Source organism: Rhododendron vialii, chromosome 1a, assembly GCF_030253575.1.
Source record: "Rhododendron vialii isolate Sample 1 chromosome 1a, ASM3025357v1".
Taxonomy (NCBI): domain Eukaryota; kingdom Viridiplantae; phylum Streptophyta; class Magnoliopsida; order Ericales; family Ericaceae; genus Rhododendron; species Rhododendron vialii.
The window spans coordinates 13,473,079-13,500,297 of record NC_080557.1 but is presented as its reverse complement, the minus strand read 5'-3'; the positions used below and the strand labels follow the sequence as shown (position 1 = coordinate 13,500,297).

General features: G+C 38.1%; 2 protein-coding genes and 2 long non-coding RNA genes across 9 annotated transcripts in view; 2 read left to right on the top strand and 2 right to left on the bottom strand.

Annotated features, from left to right (window-relative positions):
* Positions 1 to 1,287, top strand: part of LOC131336512 (probable serine/threonine-protein kinase PBL11) — a 61,510-nt gene extending 60,223 nt beyond the window's left edge. Inside the window, exon 7 of the mRNA XM_058372388.1 lies at positions 546 to 1,287. Within this exon, the coding sequence (XP_058228371.1) occupies positions 546 to 922 (377 nt within the window). The 3' untranslated portion in view covers positions 923 to 1,287. The remainder of the gene's footprint in view (positions 1 to 545) is intronic.
* Positions 1,288 to 3,159: 1,872 nt separating this feature from the next.
* LOC131336519 (L-type lectin-domain containing receptor kinase IX.2-like) lies at positions 3,160 to 7,076 on the top strand. Of its 2 annotated transcripts, XM_058372399.1 has the most exons (4): positions 3,160 to 3,313; positions 4,991 to 5,180; positions 5,829 to 5,964; positions 6,858 to 7,076. In XM_058372399.1, the coding sequence occupies exons 2-4, from the start codon at positions 4,998 to 5,000 to the stop codon at positions 6,881 to 6,883; spliced, it is 345 nt and encodes a 114-aa protein (XP_058228382.1). In that variant the 5' UTR covers positions 3,160 to 3,313; positions 4,991 to 4,997; the 3' UTR covers positions 6,884 to 7,076. The 2 variants fall into 2 exon arrangements, with proteins under 2 accessions (XP_058228382.1, XP_058228389.1); XM_058372406.1 differs by lacking the exons at positions 3,160 to 3,313; positions 6,858 to 7,076 and adding an exon at positions 6,504 to 6,618 and having other exon boundaries at positions 4,989 to 5,180.
* A 3,135-nt stretch (positions 7,077 to 10,211) lies between these two features.
* LOC131336563 (uncharacterized) lies at positions 10,212 to 27,013 on the bottom strand. Of its 5 annotated transcripts, none has more exons than XR_009202876.1 (5): positions 26,764 to 27,013; positions 21,031 to 21,098; positions 20,815 to 20,951; positions 20,558 to 20,722; positions 10,212 to 12,098 (listed from the first exon to the last, which is right to left on the bottom strand). It is a non-coding gene; the product is annotated as an uncharacterized LOC131336563 (long non-coding RNA). The 5 variants fall into 5 exon arrangements; XR_009202875.1 differs by having other exon boundaries at positions 20,831 to 20,951; XR_009202873.1 differs by lacking the exon at positions 21,031 to 21,098.
* Positions 23,008 to 23,930, bottom strand: LOC131336579 (uncharacterized). The gene is made up of 2 exons (XR_009202882.1): positions 23,374 to 23,930; positions 23,008 to 23,300 (listed from the first exon to the last, which is right to left on the bottom strand). It is a non-coding gene; the product is annotated as an uncharacterized LOC131336579 (long non-coding RNA).
* Positions 27,014 to 27,219: the final 206 nt, after the last annotated feature.

Here is a 27,219-nt window from a genome sequence, read left to right as displayed (position 1 = left end):
GTCTTTTTCTCAATTTATTTTATTGAGCATGGGTTAACATGAATTTGGGTGCTGCGGCTGCGGCTGCTGCCTGGCCTCCTAGCTTTAATGGTCATCCTAGATTCAAGGAGTTTGAGTTACATAATTTCTCTGGTGCGAGGTTTGACGTATCCTCACCTTGGAGAAACCAGTGTGGTCTGAGAACTATGTGGAGACCATAGATTGGATTGTGAAGGTTTGAAAAATAGAAAATTGTTGCGTTCTGTAGGAGTGCATGTAATTGTTTGCAAAAGCAAATTTGCAAATGAAATGAAAACCTTAGGCAGTTGCCGGATTATGTGGCCCTACTGGGCTCTTAAGATAGCATTTATTGGATACTTTAATCTGATGGTACTTCATGGCTTGTGAGCCGATAGAGAAAATGTTCTTTGCAAACGGAGCTTCTTCTTGTTCCATCTTTTAAGCAACTGCATCTCCTCTCTTGAGAAATTGTTTTGCACATCATGTTAGCATCTTTGTTCATTTATTATTTTCTTAGTGAAAATCATTGAGAATATTCTTTGTAGGTGTCTGGACTGATAGAACCGATGTCTTTACTTTCGGCGTGGTACTCCTAGAGCTTTTGTGTAAATGTGCTGTTGATGGGATAGGTTGTCGGGAAAACAGCACTGTCCCTAATTTTCTTTACAGAGTAGCCCAAGACATTTACGACACAGTAAAGTCGAGATCTTTTTATGAGCAATCAAGAATTCTTAGTCTTGTTCACAGAAGCTTTAGAACTGAAGCAGGTTATGATACTGATGATGGACTTAAACTCGCAAAGCTAGCAATGAAGTGTGTGCAGATGGATGATGAACGCCCAAGCATGGGGGAAGTGGTTGAGCATTTGAAGACTCTGCACGTGGTTCGTAATTATGCTGAGTTGCTTCTGCTGGGTCCATAAAAGATGCATGTTTGCTCGAGTTTTATGGAGTAGGTTCATTCTTGTAATCCAGTGTTACTTTCTTGTTCGAAATGCTGCTGCTGCAGAAAGCTCACTAATTAGGTTTTTTTTTTTTTGTTGGGGGGGGGGGGGGGGAGGGCAGCACTCCAGTTAATTAGCATGTGTAGTATAGGTGCTGGATTATCTTTGATTCGTTTTTCAGAAGTTGGCAGAGATGCATATGCTGATGTAGGTTTGCACCGTAGGCTGGTGATACTGATGATTTCCTCTAGCTTGGAGAATGAGGATGAATGTATTTTCCCGGCTCTACTAGATACTATAAAATTGGTCTCATCTTTAAACGAGAGAATTGCAATTCGTCCCAATTTTATCGGATGTCCCCCAAGGGGCATTGCAATTTGTGTAAGATTGGTATTTTGTTGAGCACATGTGGTGATCATATTTTGAGTATCATGGAATGTGTCATGAATGCATTTGAGGAGTAAATCTCAGTTGTTCAGTGCACATGCATTTGCAGAGTAAATCTCCGTTGTTCAGTGCACATGGGCAAGTGGTCAGCAAATGTAGCTGAATCGTAAACGATTTTGTAACAATAAATCCAAGGTTTTTTTCGGGTTGGCCGCTGTAAACTCTCAGATGATTAGACATTCAACCTTTCTTTTTTGAGGACAGAGACAGAAAATGTAGTTCATGACTTCATGCTTATAAAATCATATACAAATTAAATGGTCGGAACACAGTTCACAAAATTGATGCACAAAAATGTAAAAGAAATTAGTCCGAAAGTACTAGTATATCCTCCTTTTATTCAAAGACTAACACAACTTTTCAAAATGGCCACGGCAGCATTTTTGTTGGTGGTCACGATCCTTTACGAAACTTGACCACTTTACACTCAAGTAAAACATTCCACTCTTCTACTACTATCGTTCTCTTGCCTTCTCTCTCTCCTCCTCTTTTTTTTGTTTTTTTTTCTTTCTATTTTGTGTTTTTAGCTGTGGGTAAGTCTGGTCTAGCATACAGGTAAAGCTAATTAAGAATTGGTTGTAAACCTACTCGATTTTTCCATAACCAATGTAAAATAATTACCGGGTTAAAATGATCGCCATCTCTTTCTTTTTTTCATGGGGCATTATAACTCTAAAGTGACTATTGTTTGCTACATATTTTGATACCGGTTGCACTATTGATTGGTTGGACCTTTACGGCCTATTTGGCAGTAGTATAAAGGAGGTGATATAGATTTCACCCAAATATGGAAATCCGGCTGCCCTGTATCCGGTGTTTGTTTGGTATTTTTGACACCCCCTCATGTGTCAAATTTATATTCACCTCAACTCCACACATTACCAAAATACCCCTTGGGGCAGTGAATTTAAGAGTATCTCCAATGCACCCTCCATTCCTCTATTTCTCCATTTGAGAGGATCATTTTTGGAGGAAATATCATTCCAACCCATCCTCTATTTTCTCCTCCATTTGAGAGGATCAAGTTTGGTACTCCAATTATGGAAGATGGAGAAAAAAATAGAGGATGCCCTCCATTTCACTATTCACCCTCACCAAATCCCATTTTGTTCATCAAATTAGTTTTGATACACTAATCCTTTATAAAATTGGTACCAATCAAAAGATATGTACAATATCTTCAAAATAAGACCCATATTGAGTATTTTTTTAATGAAGTTAGGAAAATGAAAATTTGAATTTTGAAGGGAAAGTGGAGAAGTTTTGAGATTTTGGATGAGTTTTTAAAGAAATAGAAGTAGAAATAGATTATTGGGTTGGTGTTAGATTTCCTCTAAAATCATTTATACAATAAAATATATTATTTTGATACTCTCAAATGAAAAAATGAAAACAAAAATGGAGTATTGGATGGGAGACGCTTACGCCTCTTTTCTCTCCCTGCCTGCTCATTCCTCTCTCTCACAGCAATGAAGCCCTGGCTCAAGGCCTTGCCTTTTCAATTCGGTATGAGAGAGAGAGAGTATTAAAAGAACAAATACAAAATGAGAGAGAGTATTTAAGTATTGATTAGTAAATCGTACACTACTCTAACCTTCGAGTGCGCGAAACTAGCTTAGATTAAGTCATCATTAACTAAATTAACAGACATCCTAAAAATATGCTTTTAGTAGTAGAATAAATAGAATAAAAATAATACTACTGATTATCTTAGTACTCCACTACTGAGCTACCAAAAGTGAGTGATTTGAGTAATTAAAAAGAAATAAAAAAGGATAAAGTGGGTCCGTGGGATATCCCAAAAAGTGCTGTCAACAAAATATCTCGCCCTCACACTCTCAGATAGCAGCTCACACTCAGAACGGCGGCGGCCATTGACGGAGCTCTCACACTCAGACGGCAGCTTTCAGCCGGAGTACAGAGGTATAAACCCTAATGTGCTACCCTTTAGCTCTCACACTCTGTCGTCATAGCTGATGGAATCGAACATTATACTCCACTAGAATCGATAGACTGTTGACGCAAGGGTTATACATGTTTTGATTTCCCTTTTCGTGTCCAACGAGATGGCTTGAGAAACATTTCTCTCTTTCTGAGACTTTTTTCCTCTTTCCGTCAAACGTAACTCATGTGCACAACACGACAATGTAATAGGGGTTATTTACTTTAATAGAAAGAGGTTTACATGTAGGTTCTCCCCTTTGGATGGAGTGATTGCAAGAGAAAAGAGAGGGTTTTTGGTTTTTAGCCACATCACTCATTTGGATTGACTATTTTAGTGAGAAATGAAGAGAAAAATATATAATTAAATGTTTTGATTGACTCCTTCCCTTTCTTAACTCATCCATTCTCACCTTCCAAGGAGGCTAATGTTAATAGAGTGAGTATTACATGATGTATTTATTAGATTATCCTTGAATTAGTTAGTTTTCCTTCATCATAGCATGTGACTTTAGCTTCTTTTGGACGTATCATTACGACAAGGCTAAACTTGGGGGATTTACTAAATTACTACGGCATAGAGTATTGAAAGTTGGTTGATAGGTGTTTGATGGAATGCTCACAAGAAAGTAAAAAAAAGACAAAACTTTGTGTGATAATTTGTCTTGATGGGTTATGGTAAAACTTAATAAAACTATATGGGCCTTACCTAATATCTACGAGGGACGTTCCAAAATTTGGGCCAAACGCAAGTGTAATTAAGTGCTTGTTAACCAGTAACCAGCCACCTTTGGTTATCATTTTGGCCCTTCAAGTACTAAATAGCTTGTTTGGGTGGCCTTTTAAGGAGTTCGCTGTTTTCCACTTCTACCTTTTAACTTGTTCAACTACTTTAAGCAGTGTCCTTACTCCTTAGTGTCGAATGTGTCAAATGTATCACGTCTATATTGGCCAAGGCACTATGCTCATTATAGTTCAAGTCTAATATTACCTGGAATGTAGAGATTTCCTATACACATAATAGAAATGAAAACATGTTGCATCAAATAAATCGCTTGGTTTCAACATCTCTTCTAGTTAGCCATATAAGTCGTATCAAATCCAAATGAGCTATGATTTCAAAGACTGCCAGCTTAAGTTGGAGCCATAGGACTTGAAACAAGTGCATAAAATTGCAACTACAACCGGCGTGAAATGGTGTTGCTACCATGCTGAATTTAAGTACAAGAGTTGCATGATTGGAAGACGTAGTAACTAAACAGAAAGCCACCTTTACTTGGCTTCAAGCCCATTACACGCAGGAGAAATAGCTGAAAGCTAGTGATTAGCTACCCATCTACAATTTAGAAAACATGGAATTCTAGATTACTTCGCTTTGGGACCTAAAAGGTTTCATAATCTGAAAGCTAGGAAGCTACTTGTTTATAATTTATAAGTCGGAGTTCCCATCAGTCGAGCAATTGAATTTCGTTAAAAGGACTTATGATTTGCCTTGTATCTGGAATTCTGTTGCATTTTTCGAAGAAAGGAAAAAAGAAGCCAGTTTCTTGTTATGCTCCATAGTTTACTAAATGCATGTTGGAAAGGTAAAGTCTTGTTCTTATTTTAAATGCATGTTTAGTTGCTGCTTGCTAATCCTTAACATTTGTACTTTTTCAGGTGATCAATGGCTATACAGTTTGCATTTGAAGAGTTGGAATCTTACACAAACAGATTTGAAACACTTCTTGGTGAAGGTGCATTTTCTAAGGTATATCGTGGCAACATACCTGGAAACAACCCACGCAATCTCCCTGCGCAGTCGGTGGCAATTAAAGTCTCCAACAACCCCGAGGATCCACAGTTTGAGGTACTACACAACCGAAGTTAAATGAAGTTAACTTTCTACATAAGATGATAACCCTACCCTTCTTCGTCCTAGCAGAAACAACTTGGAAACTCTAATCTGCCCAAATAATTGCAGAACCCAACTTGCATTACCCATGCCTCCCACCCCATCCACTTTCTTGCCCATCATAGCACCATTGCCGCCACCCACCCTCTTCTCTTATTCTCTTCAAAAATGATACTCACATAACAATTCAAACACAACACCAAACACAACCTCTCACATACATGTGGGCTCCACACACACTACTATGTGTGGGCCCCACATGTATGTGAGAGGTTGTGTAAGTTGTTGTGTTTGGATCGTTGTGTGAGTAGCATTGTTGTATTTTCTTTACAACGTTCCGAGTGTCTGGAAACTAGTTTGTTTGAAGGTGGCTGGATTGAATTTCAATTAACCGTACAATTCAGTTAATCATACATCATCTTGCTAGTTATGAGGTTGCACGACCAATTAGTGTTTGTCATCTGTATGGAGTTTATATACATGCTGGATATTTTTTGGAGTTTCCTCAAAGATCCATGAAGTTCTCCTATTTGAATCAACAAATCTCATATTTGTCTTCCTTAAGGCAACATTAATACTAAACATGAACTCTGTTTTTTTCAGAATGAACTGCAGTTCTTGCAACAAATTCAGGGACATCGAAACATAATCGGCTTGGTTGGATGGTGCCAAACAGAGTCCAAATTCTACATAGTTCTAGATCTTGCTTCTGGAGGGACACTTTCAAACAATATAGTTGGTAAGATTAGATGCTTTAACATTTAGTACATATAACACATTCAAAGAAATTGTAATCCTTCTCATGTCACTCGACCAAACCCCACTTGATTAAGAAAAACCTTGTCACCCTTGTGACTACTCTAGATAAAGTGTCATGCTTGCCACTTATACAATGAGTGTTGCCTTTGTCAAGGGATCTTCCTCCTAATTTTTGTTTGTTTTATTCTAGTGTATAAAAAACATGCATGCAATTTATCAATTGTTATCATCAATTGCTAGCTTAAGTGATTGTAACCTCTTTTTCTCATCCCTACAGCCATAGGACCAAAAAAGCCCAGTTTTACTCCAGTTTTGTAACAGTAACAAGCAACAACCATTCCAATTTATCAAAGATTGTAGTATAAAGACAAGCATATTATTTATATAGACATAGTCCTATGACTTCTTTTTTCTTTTGAATTGGTCCTATGACTTCATTAGGTTTTGGTTTTTTATACCTGTTTAGCTGAATGGTAAGTTTTCCCTCAATTTATGTGAGATTCAGGTTTTCTTTTTTAGATTAATCATCTGTCTCAACGAGAGGTGTTCTCAGACTCTAGGAATGGTATACAACCTTTGATGAGTTAGACCTGAGGATGCGGACTTGGACCCTGTTTTTGTGTGTTCTATTCTTTATTCTAGCTAGTTGCGCGTGACTAATTGTTCTTTTTTTTGTTACATTTGAGATTTGCGAGACTGGTTTATGCTCATTAGTAGTTACTAGTATTGGTGGTGAGTTAACCTTCGAGCTAAATAGAATGAACTTAGGTGATCACAAATCTGTTTGCTTCTTGGAATGTGCATGTTTACTTGTATATAGTATTTCACTATTTAGTTAATTATGAATGAGCGATTTTGCTCACTCCTTTACAGGTTCAAGGGGAAAGGAGGAGTTATGATGGACTTGGTGGTAGAATCGCTTTTGTGATTGTAGGACTAGTCTGCAATTAGTAGATATTGAATGCTACCATTTTCATTAATGTAAATTATTTGTTTGGGCATGTTCGTGTGCTCATTAAACTAACCTTAACACGTTGCTCTGTCTACCGTATTGCTGTCTTTTTGAATGGATAGAACACCTGTTAGTAGCATTAAGATCTCTTTTGCTTTTGTTTTTCTTTGGAAATACGAGAACTACAATCAATAAAGGAGAGTAAAAAGACTGAAATCTTGGAATCCCAGTCAACAAAACCACCTCATAAGGTAATACAAATGAGCAAGAACAGAGAACATAAGTTAGAACTCCTCGCTTAAGGGCCTAAACTACAATTCCGTCAAGGAATTGCCAAAACATGCTGGAATTTATCACAATAATTACAGGCTTCATTGTTTGGCTTCGATCTTTGCTTATTAGAAAGAAAAGTGGTGTTAAAAATGAATTCACAAGAATGGTGCAAAATCTACCATTGGAAACTACGACAGAGAGATAAGGATTTTGGTTCAAAACCCATGCAAGCCGCCATTGTAGCAGTCAGGAGTTAAGATTTTGGTTTCGAGAAGGGCGTGACAGAGATTTACGGTGTGTTCTAGTATTATACACTACATCTTTTGGCAGTTTAGGTCCAACGCATCAAGTAGAATGTGAATAAATATACTTTTTCTTTTATAAATAAAATACATGTATGCATTCCTTGTATATGAAAGTAATTCACAAATTTCTTGAGATACATAATTTAAATTTAACCTGATTAAACCATGCTACCTGCATACAGAATTATACCAAACACATTATACTTACTATTAGATTTTGAAAGCTGGGTGGAGCTGTGGGGTCCCCGTCGGCCCCATTACAGTTAAGTGATGGACTTGGTCGAAACACTGATCTGGTGAAATATCTTGCAAGGGTAAATGGAAATCAATCCTCACTGTACGTATCAAATGTGGACTTGGAAATTTTACGTAAATTATAACGATTTAATTTAAAATCGGCTTTACTGGGATTAAACCCGGTCAACTATGAACCAATTTGGTTTAATCAAGTGATCGTGAACCAATTTATTTGCTCTTGTACTTTGAATTTGTGGAGTTTGAAGCTACACTCATAACAGATTCTCGCTTAGAAATTCTGTACCCTTCTGACTCAATTAATACGAATTTGTATAGTTACTGTTCAATTTTGATTTCCAGGAGAGAGAAAAAACACAAAGCATCCACTTTTTTCGGTCTTACAGGCACAGAAACTTCTAAACTTTCATTTCGGGCAAAACCAAAAGAATTTCAGCATAGTAGGGGGTTGTCAGGTCCTTTTAACATTTTTTTTGTTTCCCTACCAAAGCAAACTTCTTCCGACTGAAAAATGAATTCAATAAATTCAACTAGTGAGGTACAACTCTTGTCAAAAAAAAAAACTAGTGAGATATAACTCAATGTTCATTGGCCGACATTGTATCTTACTTGCTTTACTATTGATCCTTCTTGATATTCATATTACCGGAATTTTGAAAACTGCCATGTGACAAGCTTGTAACCAGTTTCAAACAAAAGCCATTGGAAACAGAACCCTGTCAGGTATTTGACATATATTTAGGTTTCCTGCCATGACTATTCTTGCTGATACAATACACTTTTTTTCCTTTTTATGCTAAGCTATCCTCACTGATAAATTAGGCAAAGCTTATTAGCTTGTTAAACCAAATGCAAGATATAAGCTTGTATCTGACTTGCTTTACATATCCTTCATAATATTCATATTACCGGAATTTTGAAAACGGCAATGTGACAAACTTGTCACCAGTTTCAATACATACAACCATTGGAAACAGAACCCTGTGAGGTATTTGACTTTTATTTAGGTATGCTGCCATGACTATTCTTATTGATACCTTCTTTTTTTTATGCTCCGCTATTCTTACTGAAAAATTAGGCAACGCTTATAAGCTTCTTAAATCCAATGCACTTGTATATGATATCTGCCTTACTTCATGATAGGTTTCCCAATTGTTTGATCTCTAGCAAATTAGCTGCAGCCAACTGCACTCCCAAACGTTAGGCTTTCAGGAACTTAATTTGACAGTAACTTCCGAATGACCCTGGCGACAAATCATACCCTAAGCTTCGTGAAAGCTTGCTTTACTTAGGTAACTCCTATTCAAGTATGTGAATTTAAGAGAAAAATGAGAGTAATTAGCAACCTTAAGTGTATCAACCACCCATTCCAACACTAGCAAATAGAGCGTACAAACATATAGTTGGGGAAATATTTGTAAGCCATGCTTATGCCGACCAGCTTCAGTCACCCAAACTCGGCCAACCATTAATTTATTTAAAAGACTAAAAATAACTGAATGCATGCTTTTGACTTTCTATAATCAACACCAGCTTCACAACAATTCTCTTGCAAAAAGTCTCCTTTTTTGGGCATCTCGGTCAATTGGATTAGACTTTAATGAGGCAGAGGATCTCATAGGTTAGGCCGTTTGGGTTTGACATGCTTAGCAACAGTCACGGATGGAGCATAATGGAACGACCCACACAGTATTGGGGAAGAATTGGGAGAGGGTTCAATTGTGCTAGTGACGCACTCTCCCTCTATGAGAAGTGGCGAATGCAGTTAAGTTCCTGTCAGCGATGTGAAGCGGCAAATGGATAGGGGTAGAAGCAAGGGATGAGACGAAGGGGATGAGCCAGACAAAAAAGGAGGCGGTGATCTGGGTTGGGAGTGGTAGTGATGGGAGAGGCAGTGAAGGATGGATGGTAGAGAAAGTTGTGGGTTAAGGTTTCCCTTCTATGAGAGAGGGGGGGGGGGGGGGGGGGGGGGGGGGGGGGGGGGTTTGGTCACGCTTGAACTTAGAGAATAGGCAACCATTGGATTCAATAAATCTGGCCCAGTTTTCCAAAATGTCATTTAGGGGCCCACACCGTCGTCCCTTTGAATACGGAGGGGAGTAAGTTATCAAGTTTCCATTATTTTCAACTAGATAGCATGTGTGCTTAGTTGGTTGGTTGTTAACATCCCTAGCTGATTTCATTGCAACATGCTTTGGTTGTAGACATTGGCCTAATAAATAACATGCTTGCATTGTCTGGCGGGTTCATTGACCTATATGCTTTATACGGTTTGTATGCCCGCACAAGCCTTGTAATGGTTAGGCACCTTGAACGAACAAGGTCACACTACTTTCACATGTATGAAGAATGGACATGGATATAGGATACAGTAATGACACGATATGCATACCCAGATACGCCAAAAACTTCAAAAAGTAGGATACAGATGACAAAAAGATATCTTCTAAAGTTGTCTTTTAATATTAGAACCACCATTAGCCAGCCTATGGGATATAAACACACATGTGACATAATATAAACACAAAAATTATGGAAAAATAGGATATTACTTTAATCTTACTGTTTTGTTCATCTACAAATTACTAAAACACTAAGTTATCTGTCCAGAAACTTTTCTTTAATCTATCTACACCAGGATACACACATTCTATAGGGCAAATATCACAATCTCGATTTCATAAAATTTGGATGTGTAACTAATATTGGAAAGTAACTGATACTCCATTTGAAATGAAAAAATTGTGTATTTGGGTACATACGAAAATTCAAGAAGTATCAGATACTATGCGGTAGAATCTCAGGACTATCGGTATTCAATATAGACATGACTCCATTCTATAAGGATCATCACTTTTTATGGTTATGTACTTGTCTTGAACAACATGCTTAACATGTTTACAAGTCAATGAACCCAAGGACACCAAGTTTGAGGAACTTGCATGCTTCTGAGACCGTGACAAGATGATTCCTACATGTTTGTTATGTGTAGACTAATTGACCACTCTACTCTTATAGCCTTATGCCATAAGAATAATTTAACATCCTTATCTATTGTTCAATTATAAGCATCATCAAATGGGACGTGTTAATTGTAAAGATGCCACGTAATTAGCATGATTAAATAAGTGATTTTTGCTTTGTGTAAGTTAACATGTTTACTCTTTTGTAGTTAGTATGAGTTCATGTTTATCTGAGCAAATGCTATGACAGTTTGAGTTTAATAAACTTAACATGCCACTGTTTAGTAACTAGTATAATTACATGGATGAAAGCTATTGCATAAGTTGCCATTATTAATGTTCTTTTTTGATTCTTTTCTTATGGTGATTAGAATGTTTAGGCAGTTAGCATAGTGTTAAAACAAAGAGCATGATGCGATGATTACTGCGGGTGGTGGTTTCTAGGAACACTTTTTGGATCCGAACTGCTCTCCTCACTCCTCCTTTGGAAGACCTGCAAAAAAGGCGTAGGACTGTGGATAGCCGTACGCCCCTACGACGATCAACTAAGTACGTGAAATAGAAGGGGAAAGTACTGTAGCTAGGAGAACGGGCATACCTCTTCCAAGGGTTATCCTCTAGTACTTATATGCAAGCGTACTTGCTCCCCATGACGTCACCCATAACCGCTTCGGTTATGCCGTCACGCTAAAATCACTCACATAGTCGGTGTCCACGTGCCCAGAAGGTCTGAGATCCTTTTGGAACCCTTCAGTTACTACTGCATAGCTCAACTCCACTGTTGGGCTTACGCCTGACCCATTACCATTTACCAGTGCTCGGTCTTAGAGGGTGTGGGTCAAGGTTACCCCTGCCAGGCCCAAACAGAGCATGTGGGCATCAGGCTCAGCCCAATATGCTCAGCCCAGCCAACTCCTGCTTGTCGTGTGATTGGCAGCCATCTTGTTTATCTGGGTTCGGCCCATGACCAAGGTCGGGTTCGGCTTACCACAATTAATATTAGGGAGATTTGACTTGATGTCTATAGGGGACAAAATTTACTGCATTTGGTCCATAGATGAGTTTCTTAATGAGCAACATCCACCCCACTTGGCGAAATAGCTGAATACCAAACTTACCTCTTCGGAATGTTTACTCAAACCCAATAGCTTCCATCTTGGCCTCTACATGTCAGTTTGGAGTCAACCAACGTGTACACACGCGTCTATGTTTTAGATCCGTCTAGATTAAATTTGAAAGGCATGTGCGTACTTGTTTGAAGACCTTTTTCACTCATACTTTTCGATGAAGCTAAAATGATCTCCAAACCCGCCAAGCAATATCCAGCTTCAAATCCTTGGAGACGAAATGAAAGTGCTGCAAAAGTCTGACAAAAAAATAAGTGTTGGTGTCGCCATTAACCACCATGTCTACATATGTGAGTATGAATGAATGGCTATGTAGATAGTGCGGCAAAAAATCCAAGTTTTAAGTGTCGCCATTAACCACCATGCCTACATATGTGAGTATGAATGGCTATCTAGGTCTTTATTCCCTAGGGATTGGACCAGTAGTAGTCACCTGGAAACCAGGGGCCCCAATAAGACTTTGGTTTGGAATTCTACTCCCACCAGCATTCTACCAATTCCTGCGATGAGCCAGTCCGTACAAGCATGGATGGTGGAATGGGTCTCCCAGATTAGTAGATCGTTTGAGCCAGTTACTGAATTATCAAGAAATTGAATAGTTAATGCAATGGATGATTTACTCATTGGGGTCTTTTGCTTCAGGGACTAAGTCACGAGGTTGGACTACTTTTTTCGAGATGATGATATTCCCACGTTCACTAATATTGTTTTTACTCTGGACTAATAACCCCTCATGCTCAATGGTTAGTACTATCGAGTCCCCGAGAGAGGGGGAAGATCTAATCCCGAGATAATAGGGTGTGTAGAATTACTATAGAGAAATTTTAATTACCCTTGAAATAAATTGAATATGCAACGCTTCTCATCACATTGTCAATCATGCCATTAATTTGTGTATATACTAGCCCTTACTAATTAGCTTATGCAAATGCCGAAATTCCAAAGATAGGTTTCTCCTTTTATTATAATTGAGTGGTAATTTCATCATTTTGTCAAATTATCCTTCCCTATAGTCTTTCAAATTAAACGTGGGACAAACGTGATAAACACAAGTAAATCTACTTAAGCAGATGAATTCCCAAATGTAAGACTTTAACACACTTTGAAATAGTCTCGGGAAAGGTAGTTTAATACCAGGAATACAAGTCCCTCGATTAATTGTACCATGAATTTTTGTTCTCCTAATCCAGTTCAACGAAACAAATGAGCCAATTGTGGTTTCTATTTTTATTTCTCACCATCAAAATTTGTTACGCGACAAGGGGCATTTAGTTTCATGCTTCTATTAGTGTAAGCTAAGAAGCACGGATACGGACATACGACGCGGATACACAGACACATGATTTTTCCAAAATCAAGTAATCGGACACAATGGGGGATTCGTTTAAATATATTAGACAAAAGGTATTGTTTTTTTCACGTTAAAGATTTTTTTTAAAAATTCAATGAAAGAATGAGAATAGTAAATTGTGTTTGGGAATTATATTCACACTTTCTTTTTTGTCTTTCAGCAAAAAAAACACATACTTTCAACACTAAAAAAACATAAAAGGAAGAGTTTATAACAAAAAAGGGAGTCTGAATATCAATTCCCATTGTATTTTTTTCATAACATAGAAATAACTTTTGTATTTCTCAATTTTATCTAGAATATTTTACAGTTTTCGTACTTAAGTTATTTAATGTTAGGCTCTAATTGGGTTCATGTTTCAAATATTACATTTTCTAACCAAGTTTTAGGATTTAAAAATCACATTAAAACCCAAAAGGTGTCCCCGAACGTGTTGGATACGTGTCGGAGCATGTCGAGTACATGTCAAAGCATGTCAGCCTGTCAGGTACGTGTCAGAGCGTGTCCAAAACATGTCTGACTTAGGAAAAAAATAATTGAATATTTGGACACATTTTCACTTGTCAGACACGAGTCGGGAATGTGTCCGAGTGTGTCCGTGTTCGACACGTCTAAGAATACGGATACAAAAGGCCCAAGAGACATGTATGTACTTCTTAGAGTGTAACTTTACAATCACATGCATCTCTCTTCTTCATGATTTACAACTGATTTTTAATTTTCATTTACATGCACGTTAATGAGACTAGGCAAGAAGTAAAATTGCTTATTACCCGAGGTTTGGGTGACCACTTAAAGTAGATAAGTTTCACTATTATATTAAAGCAAATAGTGAAATTTCTCTATTGTGTGTATAATTGGCACCATTTCCAGAGACAAGTTTCATACATCTACGAGAATGGACGGTCAAACTCACTTGTTATGCATGTCTTTACTTGCAAGATAAGATGTATGGATCAACTGAATCGAACAATGAGATTATTTGTTCTCTGTTCGATGGCATAAAAAAATTTGTGGCAAAAAAACAAACTTCTTTTGCCATAAAACATCGTCCAAGGCAGTTGTAGTGATGATGTGGTGTGAAAGTTTGTACTTGTAATACTATTTTGGGATTTACATAAAAAAAATCTCTCTTAAAATTAGAGGACCTAAGCCAACAATATTTCTAAAATAACCTAAAATTAGCTTACACATTATTACTAATGCACCTAGTCTTCGTACATACAACCGATGTGCTTATGAGATAAGCTTACCATGATTACATAACAATATGCTTAGCCTTGAAATCCATGTGTGTTTCTAGCTTGACTTTGGTAAACTTTTGAACACCAATTTTGCGCGTGTTACATTCAAAAGTGACGGTTCTAGTTCTAAAATAGACTGAGAATGGTTTCTAAAAAAAGTTACTTTCGAGGAGAGATATTGATTAACGTACAAGGTTGCTTTTTGTAATTTGAAGGGTGGTTGATACCCATGGAGTAGGAGTGGTATGTCTTCAGCGCACATGATGTACCCTAAGATTGGTATAAAACCTCGAATGAATAAGACTGACTTGGCCGCTCGGTTTTTTGTGTTGTACTCTTAAGCTAGTTAAGATTACCTAATTGTATTTTGCTATGTTTTAAGGATTTGATATGTTTTTGAGACTGGGTTGTGCTTATTATCAATAGTGTTGAGTGGCAAGTAAAACTACCCTAAGGACAAAACCCAAAGAGTTTGTCCCAAAGATCTCTCTCTCTCTCTCTCTCTCTCTCTCTCTCTCTCTCTCTCTCTCTCTCTCACACACACACACACACACACAAAATGCACAGGTGAATTTCACTGCTCTCTCAAGAGGTTTCTGAATAAACATGCAAAACCTCCTTGTCAGAGTTGCCCCGTGGATTGCACAAATAGAAAAACTTGAAATAACAAGCACGCCCCAGGAGCAAAGCAAATGAGAATCTGGTTACAATATCATAACCACCCTTTATCGAACCATCACAACAAAGCATACCTTGATCGCAACCCAAGAAGCACGTTTACGAGAGAGAATCGAGCTACTAGTACAATAAGGGTACATTGATATTGGAAAACATAAAAAAGGAAGGGTGCGGGCACGACTGAGGACTGAGGTACGACTACGACAAATATATCTTTTCAATTTAGAGTAATATAGTAGTCATAAGTCGTAACAATTACTATAGCTAAATGACTTGAGTGACTTAAAATCCAACATCAATAAAAGTTCAACACCAACTTAAGGTCCAAATTAGATTTTAATGCCACTATCACAAACATCTTATGGGCCACAGTCTTCATTTTACAATCATCCTAAGCACAGAAAAAATAAGCCTTATCAATTTAGCATCATCTCTGCTAGGTACGGCAATGCACACCAAAAGTCATAGAGAAGAACTTTGGTAGGTGTTGTGTATTCAGTGCATACATAGAAGTACCATGTGAAGTACCGGTATCTGGTACGCTATATGTATAAGTACAAAGAGAAAAATATAAGTACCAATGCTTCATAGATCACAACTAATTTGACCCAAATTTGTGCACTCGGTGCGTACTTAGAAGTACCATGTGAAGTACCAGTACCTGGTACGCTATATTTACAAGCAAGAAAGTGATTTATACGTACCAATGCTTCATAGATCACAACTAATTTGACCCAAATGGGCCAAATCTGTACCTATCTCCTTTGTTCCTAATCATCCTCCTCATTTCCTTCATACAAATAATTTTTGTAACACTTAGTGATCGCTAAAATTTTGGCCATTCATTGGCCAATGATTGTGATTTGGCTTCTTTGTAGCGTTGGATATATTTGCCCAATTTGTCTTCCTTCTTTAACCCAGACAACCCAAAGAGATGGGTGGTGACAGTGGCATTGCGATCAAATGAATGGTGTTGGTGACATTACGTTAGGGTTGCCTATGTCAAATTTGCAGTGCTTGTGTAACACTGTAACTGTATGTTGACTAGATTGGCTCGACTTAAATTCAATTTTTTCACTTCTTAGTTTCAAAGGTTTCCTGGCACTAGTTTCTCAAAACACAAAAATTACATGCTCAAGTATATCGCACAAAATTGATATACATGGGGCTAGAGAGTACAATTTGACAGATAGATATGAGTGTATCAACAAATTCAGTTTAGGAATTTCGTCACTTTTTATTGTTTCCTGTTGTGAATTCTGTTGCCATCCAGCACATCATTGCATATTTCAGTTGGTGGATTTTACAAAATCATGTGGTGCTATCATGACATTAATCACCAAAATAAGTTTACATGGTCAATTTGGTGATCAGTTGTGAGGAATTTTCTTTAACAATGAAGCTGGGGAAGAAAAGCTCGGTATCTTTTAGGGTGACTGTTCTGGTGGTTGCGGGAAAATGGTAATGGTGGTTTTATAAGTTCCTTTGTGATGTGTTTTGTAGGAATAGGATAATTGACGATGGTTTTGATACAACAAAGAGAGAGAGAGAGAGAGAGAGAGAGAGAGAGCAAGAAGGATTTAGTTATTATAATTTATAATAAAGGTTTGTCTGTTGATTTTATGCATTAATAAGCATAATATAGGCATTTACCGTCAAGTTTTTTCACGATCATTTACCACAGGAGAGGTTTGTGTATATTTGTCGGAAAAAGTAAGGAATGTCATTGAAGTTCCAGAAACCTCGAGAGACGCAACCAACATTGCCAAAAACATTAGGGGAGGTCAATGAAATTTACCCAAATCTAAATGGTTTCAACATCATCTCAGTTGTTTTTGGTACGGCAAGAAATGGGTTTGAAGACCTAATAATTAGCATTATGGAAACAGCTCCGATCTGCCTTAAAATTTCAGCAGGATCACACTTTGAAATAATTTCTTTTATATATTTCAAATGGGGATGCTAAACTTTTACCGCAAGCAAATCAATGTGTTGTCCTTTTTTTCGAAATAAAACATGTATTTCTATAACACCAAGAAGATCAGTTTGTTTATTACTACAATATTGCAATTATATTTTCAACTATCAAACAAGGTCAGTGGATATTAGAACTCGACTCATAATTGATCATGTTGAAAATTTTCATAACCTTTGGACTTAAAACTCCATTTAGAAAAGAATTTTGTGATTGGACCTTTGTTTAGGATATTCTAAAAACAACAAACTCTGCAGTTCTTTTGGACCACATTTACAATTCACAGCAGGTTCCAAGATGGTATTTTGCGCAAATCAAACATTTTTTGGGCCTAGAGGGTTGTAAATTCCTTTCTCATCTTTCTGGTTTCCCGATTAAAAGAGAATTGATTTGTACTAGCAAGTGCCCTCCGTAAATTGTAAACTATAATGATATTCTATTGTTGAAAAGTAACTTGATTTTCATTGTTGAACTTGTTCTGGTGTTTGACTTGTGTAAGAATTAATCGTTCCCCCAAGTCTGATAGCGCATCACTTTTTTTACAGGGCTTAACTGGGAGCAAACACTGAAGATATTGAGAGGCATTGCCCAGGCTCTACAGTATCTACACAATGAGGGCCTCGTGATTGGAGACCTTAAGTCTCCAAACGTTTTATTGGATGAGGTAATGAAAACTAGTAAAAACGTTTTAATGTTATGAATTATCTCTATGACTTACAATGTCACGATGCGTGCAATGTCAGACCTCCGAGCCAAAGCTATGCGACTTTGGAACTCTTGGACAAATAGGAAGTGAACATCAGGCTGGTACCTACGGATATTTGGACCCAACATCAGAAGGTGAGAGTGTATTCTACATTATGGCAACATCAGGCTGGTACCTGAACCTACGTGCCTTTCTTCCTGATAATTTTTTACCGCAGCTCTACTATCTCAAATTGGGAACTTTAGGAAAAAACTAGGATGACAGTTAGCTGATTATGGCAACTTAAGAATAGAAGAAATCACACTGTACCTACAGAAGAAACTAAACAAATAAGGGGCCAAAAGAAATCAGTCATTAGCACTTGAACTTTTCTCTGCAAGTTGAGAAATAGGAGATGGACCAGTGGGTCACACTCCGGTTAGTTTTCTAGGGTACCCTTCTAAAGCAACGTGGGTGTTTGGTTCAGAGGGATGTATGGAGTTGGCCTTAACTGCCAAAAACTGTAAAAGGATAGACTGTTCAGAATTCCAAGACAGATTAGATTCGATAAGCTCAAATGTGCGGGGTTTAATGCCAGGGGCTAACAAGGTAGTGGAGTAAGTGCCACTACAAAAGGCAAAGCGGAGTGGGTTTTTGAGGTAAAGGGTGAACTTATCTTTGTGTTGTTTTGGGTGTCATCTAAGAAGCACGGCCACGACACGAATATGCAAATATGTGATTTTTTCCAAAAACTACGGCATACGTAATGATGATATGTTGGATATAAAAATAAATCAAACTTATGTATATTTATAGATCCATATACCTATTCTTGTCACATTATATTTTTCCCAAATGAGAAATCAAAACATACCATTAATACATTCTCCTAGGCATGAACTTAACAGCCAAATTGTTAACCACACTCTAAAAGGGGAGTGCAAAAATCAAGTCCATATAGGAGTTCATTTACGCACTCCCCTTATGAAGTGAAGTGCAGTTAACAATTTGGGGAGTGCGAATATCAATTCCCTTATGTTCTCTTCATATTTTTCCCCCGGAATATATAAGTCATAAGATACTCCTATATTAGATTGAGAAGACAAACTTGTGCCCCAGAAAAATGAACAAGACAAATGTATAAAAGCGAAATGGGTTGGGAAAGAATAGGAAGAACAGAGAGAAATAGAAATAGGGAACCGGAGGACTTGATTGTGACCGCAGGATCAAAATCTCCCTCTCCCTTCCAGTCACACTCTCAATCTCTCCATATCGACATCTCTTCTCCTTAGTAGTTTTCTGGGTCTAGGACGGCCTAATCCAATTCAATATACGATGGAATTCAACGTGGCGTTTCTTAACTACTGCATTTTTCACAATTAACTAATTGGCTATTGGTTGTAGTTGCATTTTGACTCATACAGTGTCCCTTGTGTGTCCGTTGAGCATCCATTGTGTGTCCGAGCGTATCCAAAATGTGCTCGACTTGGAAAAGGACATTTAAATACTCAGACACATTGTGTGTCCATGTACCGGACAAGAAGGCCATGGATACAAGAGGCCTAGAGACGTGTATGTGCTTCTTAGGGTGTCATGCTGGCGGAATGGGAAGGGAGGATCATGGAGAGGATGTATAATGGGGTGGGGTTATCTTGCCCTCATGTCTTTTTGAGAATATAGAAGATGGATTTTTATGAGTCTTCTCATCGATGTCATCGGGTCAAGTGGTGCATGGGCTAAGGGTGGCCGTGTGGTAGGAGTAAGCGGTTATTGCTTTCTATAGGGATGCTCCGTGCCCCTTGGTGTGTTGATGGACTTTAATGAGGTGAGATTCCTAGAGGAGAGGTCGGGGTGTGATTCTTTTTGTACCCTTATGAGGAGGTTCTCCTCCTTCACAGAAAGCTAGAGCATGTAGATATCCCGCTTAATGAGGGCTGTTTTACCACGTAGGGTGGGGTAGCTATACAATTGCAGGTCACCCGAGAGGCTGAGACTTGCGTTGGCCAAAAGGGTAAACTTCTGACGGAAGATTCAACAACGAGGAACACAGCAGATTTTGGGATAGTGGAACAACATAAAGCCAAGGTGATTTAGTCAAATTCATCACATGAAGGAGAACAATCAGTTCGAGGAGCAGCTTGGGAGGATTCTGAACATGAAAGAGATTACGTGGCGAAACAATAAATGTTTCCCAGGCACGGAGGAGTCTGTTCAAGATTTAGGATCCGCTTTTTGACATGGTATGGTAGGGTGTCCTAACTCCGAAGGGTCTCTCTGAGTCTTGATTGTATTTGTTGAATTTGTTGATTCCCTTTCTTGGTGACTGAAGGTTGGACTTTTGCTGGATGGGTTATGGTCATCTTTTGGTTGCTTTCGTACTTCGCATCCCGCTTTTTTCTTCTAGATATTGTCCTAGATTCTAAAACATCATACGCAAATCTACAAACATAACAATTAGTAGAGGTCTATCTATCACTCTATATGCTCATCACTCACCAAATTTTCATGATTTATGTCCAAACAATTCCTATTTATACCACAGCTTTAATATCTAAATGTCAGGATATGCATTCTATGCATAACCGCAACTTCAAGATTTGATTCTATTCAAAAATCAAGAAAAGGTAATCTCAATTCAAGGTTTCCAGCTATGCCTAATGCCAACAGACACCCTCTAAAATTGTTCCTTTACAACTGATTACGGGATTCAGAGCATTAAACAGTAAAGAATTGAGAATTGCAGAGACAATTCAAAGAGCACATACCAACAGCTTAACCTGACTTCGTGACTGATAAAGCTGAAGTGCTTTCACCTTTCCTTCTGCACATACTGTCTGTTGAATACTTCTTGTCTCCAAACGGCCTGAATGTATAATTTGAATCTAGATGAATGCATGGAGCCACTCTCTCACAAGACAAAATTTAAATTACTGCATCATTTGCACACGGTAAAAGTTAGTCCTGGATTAATCATTTTGTTTGGTATATAGAGAATCCAACAAGAATTTAAATTTCAACTCACATTAACAGGTACAAACCAGACATGCCTTGACATATATTCCTTTGGGGTGATACTGCTTCAACTTGCGATGAAACGGGCCGACACTTATTCAACATATAACGAAGTGCCATCACATATCTCAGAACACGCCAAGGATGCTATGGAGGACAAGAAAGATGTTGTTAGTATGCACTTGAAGGCAAGCGGGTGCAATCGAAAGGATGCTAAATTGCTAACAGAGCTTGGCGTGAGGATGACAAAGCCAGAGCGCCTAGGCTATTCACGTCCGACACTAATAGAGACAGCTGGCCATTTGGATGCAATGAAAGTTAGAAAATGGACAAGAAGTCTCACTGTAGGTTTTAACAAGGTTATGAAAAAGTTTAAGTGACTTTTTTTCCCATTTGGAAGACTAGACTACAAGGTTATGGCTTGAGCTTGGTTTTTATCTTTATTGTATGAATGATTAGGAAATATGATATCGTTATTTGAAGCAAAACATGGTTTGAGACGGGCTGAACCACTGAAAATTAGTAAAATTGTTTGGATTTGTCTGGTTTTCAGAGATTCACGGATCTATTTGGTTCTCGAAATAACCAATCTGTATGAATAGAATATGATCTTGGTTTCAGCAAAACAGGACCAATTCGACCCACTCTCACCTTGTTACATGTTTAGTAGCCTGGTTATCCTTCAAACAACAAGCTTTTCTATCAAGAGTTAAACCTCTTTCCATTGATCTCCCAATATATGTTGTTATTCTGAATTGCTAGCTACCTAGGCTGCATCATGATAGCTTTAGCATTTTTTGAGGAGGTTAGATGATAGTTAAACCTCTTTCCATTGATCTCTTAATATATGCTGTTATTCTGATTTGCTAGCTACCTAGGCTGCATCATGATAGTTTTAGCTACCTGGGTTGCATCATGATAGTTTAAGCATTTTTGGAGGAGGTTAGATGATGTTGTTCATGGGGATGTGGAGAGGTGAGGTCAGTGGTCACGAAGTCTTAGAGAATTTTGTTGCTTTAGCAAACGATGGAGAGGCTTTCTATTCAAACCCTTCTGCTCTAGATGAGTCAATTTAGTTAAAGACGAGGAGGTTGCGTATTCAAGCCTCTCCTCTCGCGTACCTTCACTGGATTTAATGATAATCCAGTTTTAGGTTTTCCTTAAAAGTTGTCCTCCCCAAATTGCCCTCCTCCCTCTGGAGAGGAGCACGGAGCTTATCTCCGGAAGTTAGGTGAGGTGGGGGTCGTTCGGCCAGTCATAAATTTGTTGGAGTTCGTCAACTTCTTGAGGCTCATGTCTGATGTATGGAGGTGACAAAGGAAAAACAGAAAATTTGTTGTCGGACATACTTAAGGGGCGTGTTTGATTGCAGATTTCGTTTTGGGAGGATTCGTAACGAAGTGGGATTATGATTGGGATTGAGAATGAGGTGGGATTATTAATGAGGTGATGAATCATTTATTCATATTTGTTTTGAACAGGATTCGATTGTAGGATTGTAAATAACATGTTTGTTTTGGCTAGGATTAGGATTGGGATTGATGTGGATTTTTAAATTGGTCTTGCTCAATCCCATGGGGATGGGATTCGTAGTAACACCCCCCCATGGTATTGCTAATACCCCCATTTTGGGGGATTAACAATCCCATGGGACTAGTTGTCCCTCCCACAAAAACCCAACCAAACAAGGTACTAGGAGCCCCATGGGATTATTAATCCAATCCCCCCCTCCCAAACCTCCTATCAAACACGCCCAAGAGGTAGCGCAAGGAGGCATAAAAGGTTTGTACAATTCAACCCTTCAAATCTTATCAATTATGTTTTTGCACCATTTCATAGCGAAATTCTTTTTGATAAGTATTTCATAGTGAAATTCTATACGGGTATATATACTAATTGGGAAAAATGACTTTCATAAAATCAAGATTTTTCTATTTTTCCTTTTCTTTAGTTATATAGTGCATGTGATACCAAAACTTAAAGTATTCTTCAATAGTAAGCAAAACTAACAAAAGTGAATAACACATTATGGCTATGTTTGGTAACGCTACCACTTTTCTGTTTCCTATTTCTTATTTGTTGAAATCAGTTTTTACTTTTTCTCAAAAAAAAAGTGAAAGCAGAAAACATGTTTGTGTCAACTTTGTTTTCAAAAAAAAAAAAAGGCAAAACATGATTTGCATGAATAAAAGAAGCCTTTCAATTTTATTTTTTTTGGGTAAGTTAAATTTTATTGGGCACATTCCAATCACCACGATTACAAGAGAATCAAAACAAAATACAGCAAAAAGGAAGGCATACCCTCCCTACATACAAACTCCCATCCAAACAACAGCTAGGTAACAAGGAAAACCTCACCCAATCCCCACTTCAGGGAAACAAAACAAGACTAAGGAAAAAAATACAGGAAGCTAAATTCCAATTAGAGCATAGAATTTGGTTAACCTGGCTCTCACATGAGAAATAACCAAACGTAGAACCTCCTCCATATACCCTCTGCAAGTAACCAGATTTCAATGGAAGAAAAAACAGAATTCAATGGAAAAGAATCAAAAGATCATATTTTGACCTTGTGAGTCTGTGATTGAAGTCAATCGAGAGAGAGGGGAGAAAGATGAAGCATTGGCGTAGAGTTGGAGACTGGGTCGATCGAGATAGCACTGTCGTAGAATTGGAGAGAGTCAGAGTCTATCAGTCATCAGAGAGAGGGTCGAGATCAGAGAGGGTCGAGACCAGAGAGAGTCGAGAGAGAGGAACTTGAGAGTTGATTGAGAACTTGAGGTCGATCAGAGGTTGTTGCAGTTCGGGATCAGAGGTTACTGCACTTTGAGAGAGAGAGTGTGGTATCTTCAATGACCTGAGTTTGGGTTTGGAGACCCAAAAAAAAAGGTTCCCCCCATGACTTGAACATGCTCTGGGCACTGTAGAGGAAGTTTTGGCAGCCCGTTTTTGCTTTTAGAAAAAGTGAAAGCTCAGTTTTACTACTTCTCCAATTTTCAAAAATTTTGAATGTCATTCTCTCTTTTTGCAAATAAAAATAGACAATCAAACATACTTCCATGTCCAATTTTTGAAAATTCTGAAAACTGAAACAGAAAACTGAAAGTGAAATGGTTACCAAACAAGGCCTATGTGTTTACAAAATAAGTAAAAGTTTGCAAGTAATGGGCATTTACAAACAATTTGAGAAGTGTCCACAGTAACAAAGCACACGTGTCCTTCAAAACGTAGAATCTTTTTGGCCATTATTTGCCTTCCTCTTTGTATCGTCTTCAATCAAAGAATTTGGTACTACACCAAAATCGACTCTAGACTTTTCCTTTTTTAATGGGTTCAGATTTTTATACTTCAAGAAAGGATGAAAAGAAAAGTGAGCTTTATAATTTCAAGATTGGAGGAAATTATGAATTAAAGTGCGTAAAGTTCAAAATACTAAATGTGAGTTGTTAACATCTATAAACAAAGACGTTATAGCCCCACTTCTCATTCAGATAGAACTATATGTAACTTTATTTAACTATAATTGTTTTAATAACTAATGTGGCACATTCAAATGATATTGCAGCACACAAAATATATTATTGTACATATTTCATTTTTTTATCCTTGTGATAAATGAAACTTGTTTTCGCTAATAAAAAAAAGACCAATGTGGCACATTCAAATGATATTGCAGCACACAAAATAAATCGTTGTGGTGAATATGTATAGGTATAAATAAACTATAAGCAAAAACAACAGTAAAAATAAGTGTCATAGGGTCACTTGAGTCACTTGACCCCATAGATTTGTTATTGCATCTTCATTTGAATGTTGAAATACTATTTATTGTCTTGATTGTTGCAATTCTACATTAATCTCTTGTTCTAATTATGTATTTTCTTCTCCCCCTTTCCTTTTCCATTATCCCGTATACGAGATTGTCAGAAAAATACACCAATTTATTAGTAATTCGCATACTTGCTTGCTGCATGAGGACAATGAGGATGATGCGCAAGTAGGAATTGCAGCATGAGAGAGTCGCTCCTCTTCATTGAGAGGCTTAGTTACCTCTCCTACAGTTCATTTTAATTAAGAGAAGGGAAGAGGAAGAGGGAGGGGTGGGAGTGGAAAAACTATGCCCACTAGATGAGAACAATAGGAAATTGGAACACAAGGGGTCTAGACAACCCCTAGAAGCAAAAAGAAATCAACTCTTATATTTTAGTCTCAAAAACTTAGTTTCTAATATTAGGATTTAGGTATAAGAATGTGACAACCACGATAACATAGTTTGCTTCTAGTATTATGGAATACATTTTGACAAGGGATCCTCAAGTTCTATTGGTGGATGTGGTTTTCGCTTATGCTCAGTTGATTACTGTTAGCTTGTATATGCTAAAATTATTATATTTCGTATGGGCATAAAATCTCCATCTTCTATTGAACAGCCATAAAATATCAAAGGGCGATCGGTGTCTATGTGCAGATCAACACAGAAGAGAGGGCGCTGATTCCTACTATAATTCAAAATCACGGCCCCAAGAGCATCTCCAACCCATACTCTAAAACTCCATTTGAGAATATGGGAGAGTTCCAACCCATCCTCTGTATCTCTTCTCTGGTTGAGAGGATGGGTTTTGGTCCTCTATATTTAGAGAATTGAGAGGATGATCCTCTAATTGAGAGGATGAAGATTTTAATCTGCAAATGCCGTATATCCTTCAATCGATAACATTATAATTTATAAAATTAATACTATCGTAGAATTCTCAACAAAACAAAACCCATATTGAATATACTCCATAATGAGAAAACAATCAAGTCTGTAAAGTCATAATTAGGAGGGAAAATGAAATTTGAAAGAAATGGAGATGAAAACAGAGGGGTATGGTTGAAGTAGAGATGAAAAGTAACATCTTTTAAACTTACTTTTTTAATATAAAATATTATTTTGATACTCTATTTGGGAGTATTGGATTGAAGATGCTCTAAACAATCTTTTTTTTTTTAACACATTCAATTCATTTCATATCAAAGCCCGAAGGCAATACAAAATTCATCAAAAGATACAAGAATGAACCAAAACTACTAGGACTTCGACACAGGCACCCCCAAGACCGACGAAAACGCCAAATGAGAACCAATCTAGGTCTAGATAGTAGAGAATCCCGACCAGACCCCTAGCTCAAACCCGAGAAAGCACATTTGAAATCTGGACAGCTTCACGGCTGTAATAACAGCACCCGCGGGGGAACCGGCTACTGTGTACCACCTCCGAGAAACCCAACATACTACTACGCACCAAACCGACCCAACACCCATCGGATCTGGGTAAACCAGACCGATACAGATCCGGACAGGACTGGAAGATCCAGCCGCTGGCAGAAGAAAAGGAAAAGAAATAAAACAGAAAACAAAAAAACCCTATCCCCAACACCCCATTATTTCTCGCCAACAGCCACTTGTCGCCGGATTTGAGAAGACAAGGTGGAGACATGACGATTCCAGCCCACAGGTCGCCGGCCCGAGGTCGGAGAACCCAAAAGTTGGTCATCACGAACTCAGCAGCTCTTGCTCTCAAACTGGTGAAAGATACACTGGAGGAGAGGAGAGAAAGAGGAGGGAGGGGGAGGGGGGAGGAGGGTGAGAGAGGCGGCGCCCCTCCCCCCAGATCTGGACCGGTATAGTGTTTTCTAGAGAGAGAGAGAAAGAAAGAAATTTACGAAGAGCTATCTATATAAAGTCTAATTATATACATCTCACAGATCTGTGAATCCCAGATAAGAACACCTTGACACATAAATATTAAAAGATCCATATGGGAGAAAATTTGAGCCATTTGAATGAACAACCGAACAATAGTAATGAAAATTATAACCAAGGCACTGACTATAGAGCTAATCCAATTCAGATACGATTAGTACCAGTCATAGCTATAGTAAAATTGCAACAGCAATAGAGTCTAAGAGATTGAAACCTTGAGCGAATTTGAAATCGGTGTCTGCTTCGATTCCACTGGCGAAGTTCGACGAAAAAGTCCGGTGCGCCGACGATGGCCACGAGAAGGTATTTCCGGCGGAGAGAGAGAGAGAGAGAGAGAGGAGACTGAACTAGATCTATCTCTCTGTATCGGCAGTCAGAGGAACCGCAACCTACCGTTTCCTCTTTATCGATCTGAACAAGATAAAAAGGAAAAGTGAAGTACATCCTATTCCGTTTGACCAAAAAAAAAACAGGAAGTACATAGGTTCGCCGGATAAAAAAAAAAAAAAAAAGTACATAGGTTCGCTTTAACAGGAAACAATTATTCGGTACTCCTGTGGCACAGCCGTGGTGCCCAGGCCTTCCTCTATCGCACAATCTTGCGGGATCCAATATCTCAAATGATCGTGGGGTGTCGGAGGGGTCTGTGGCAGGCTGGCACCGCACTGAA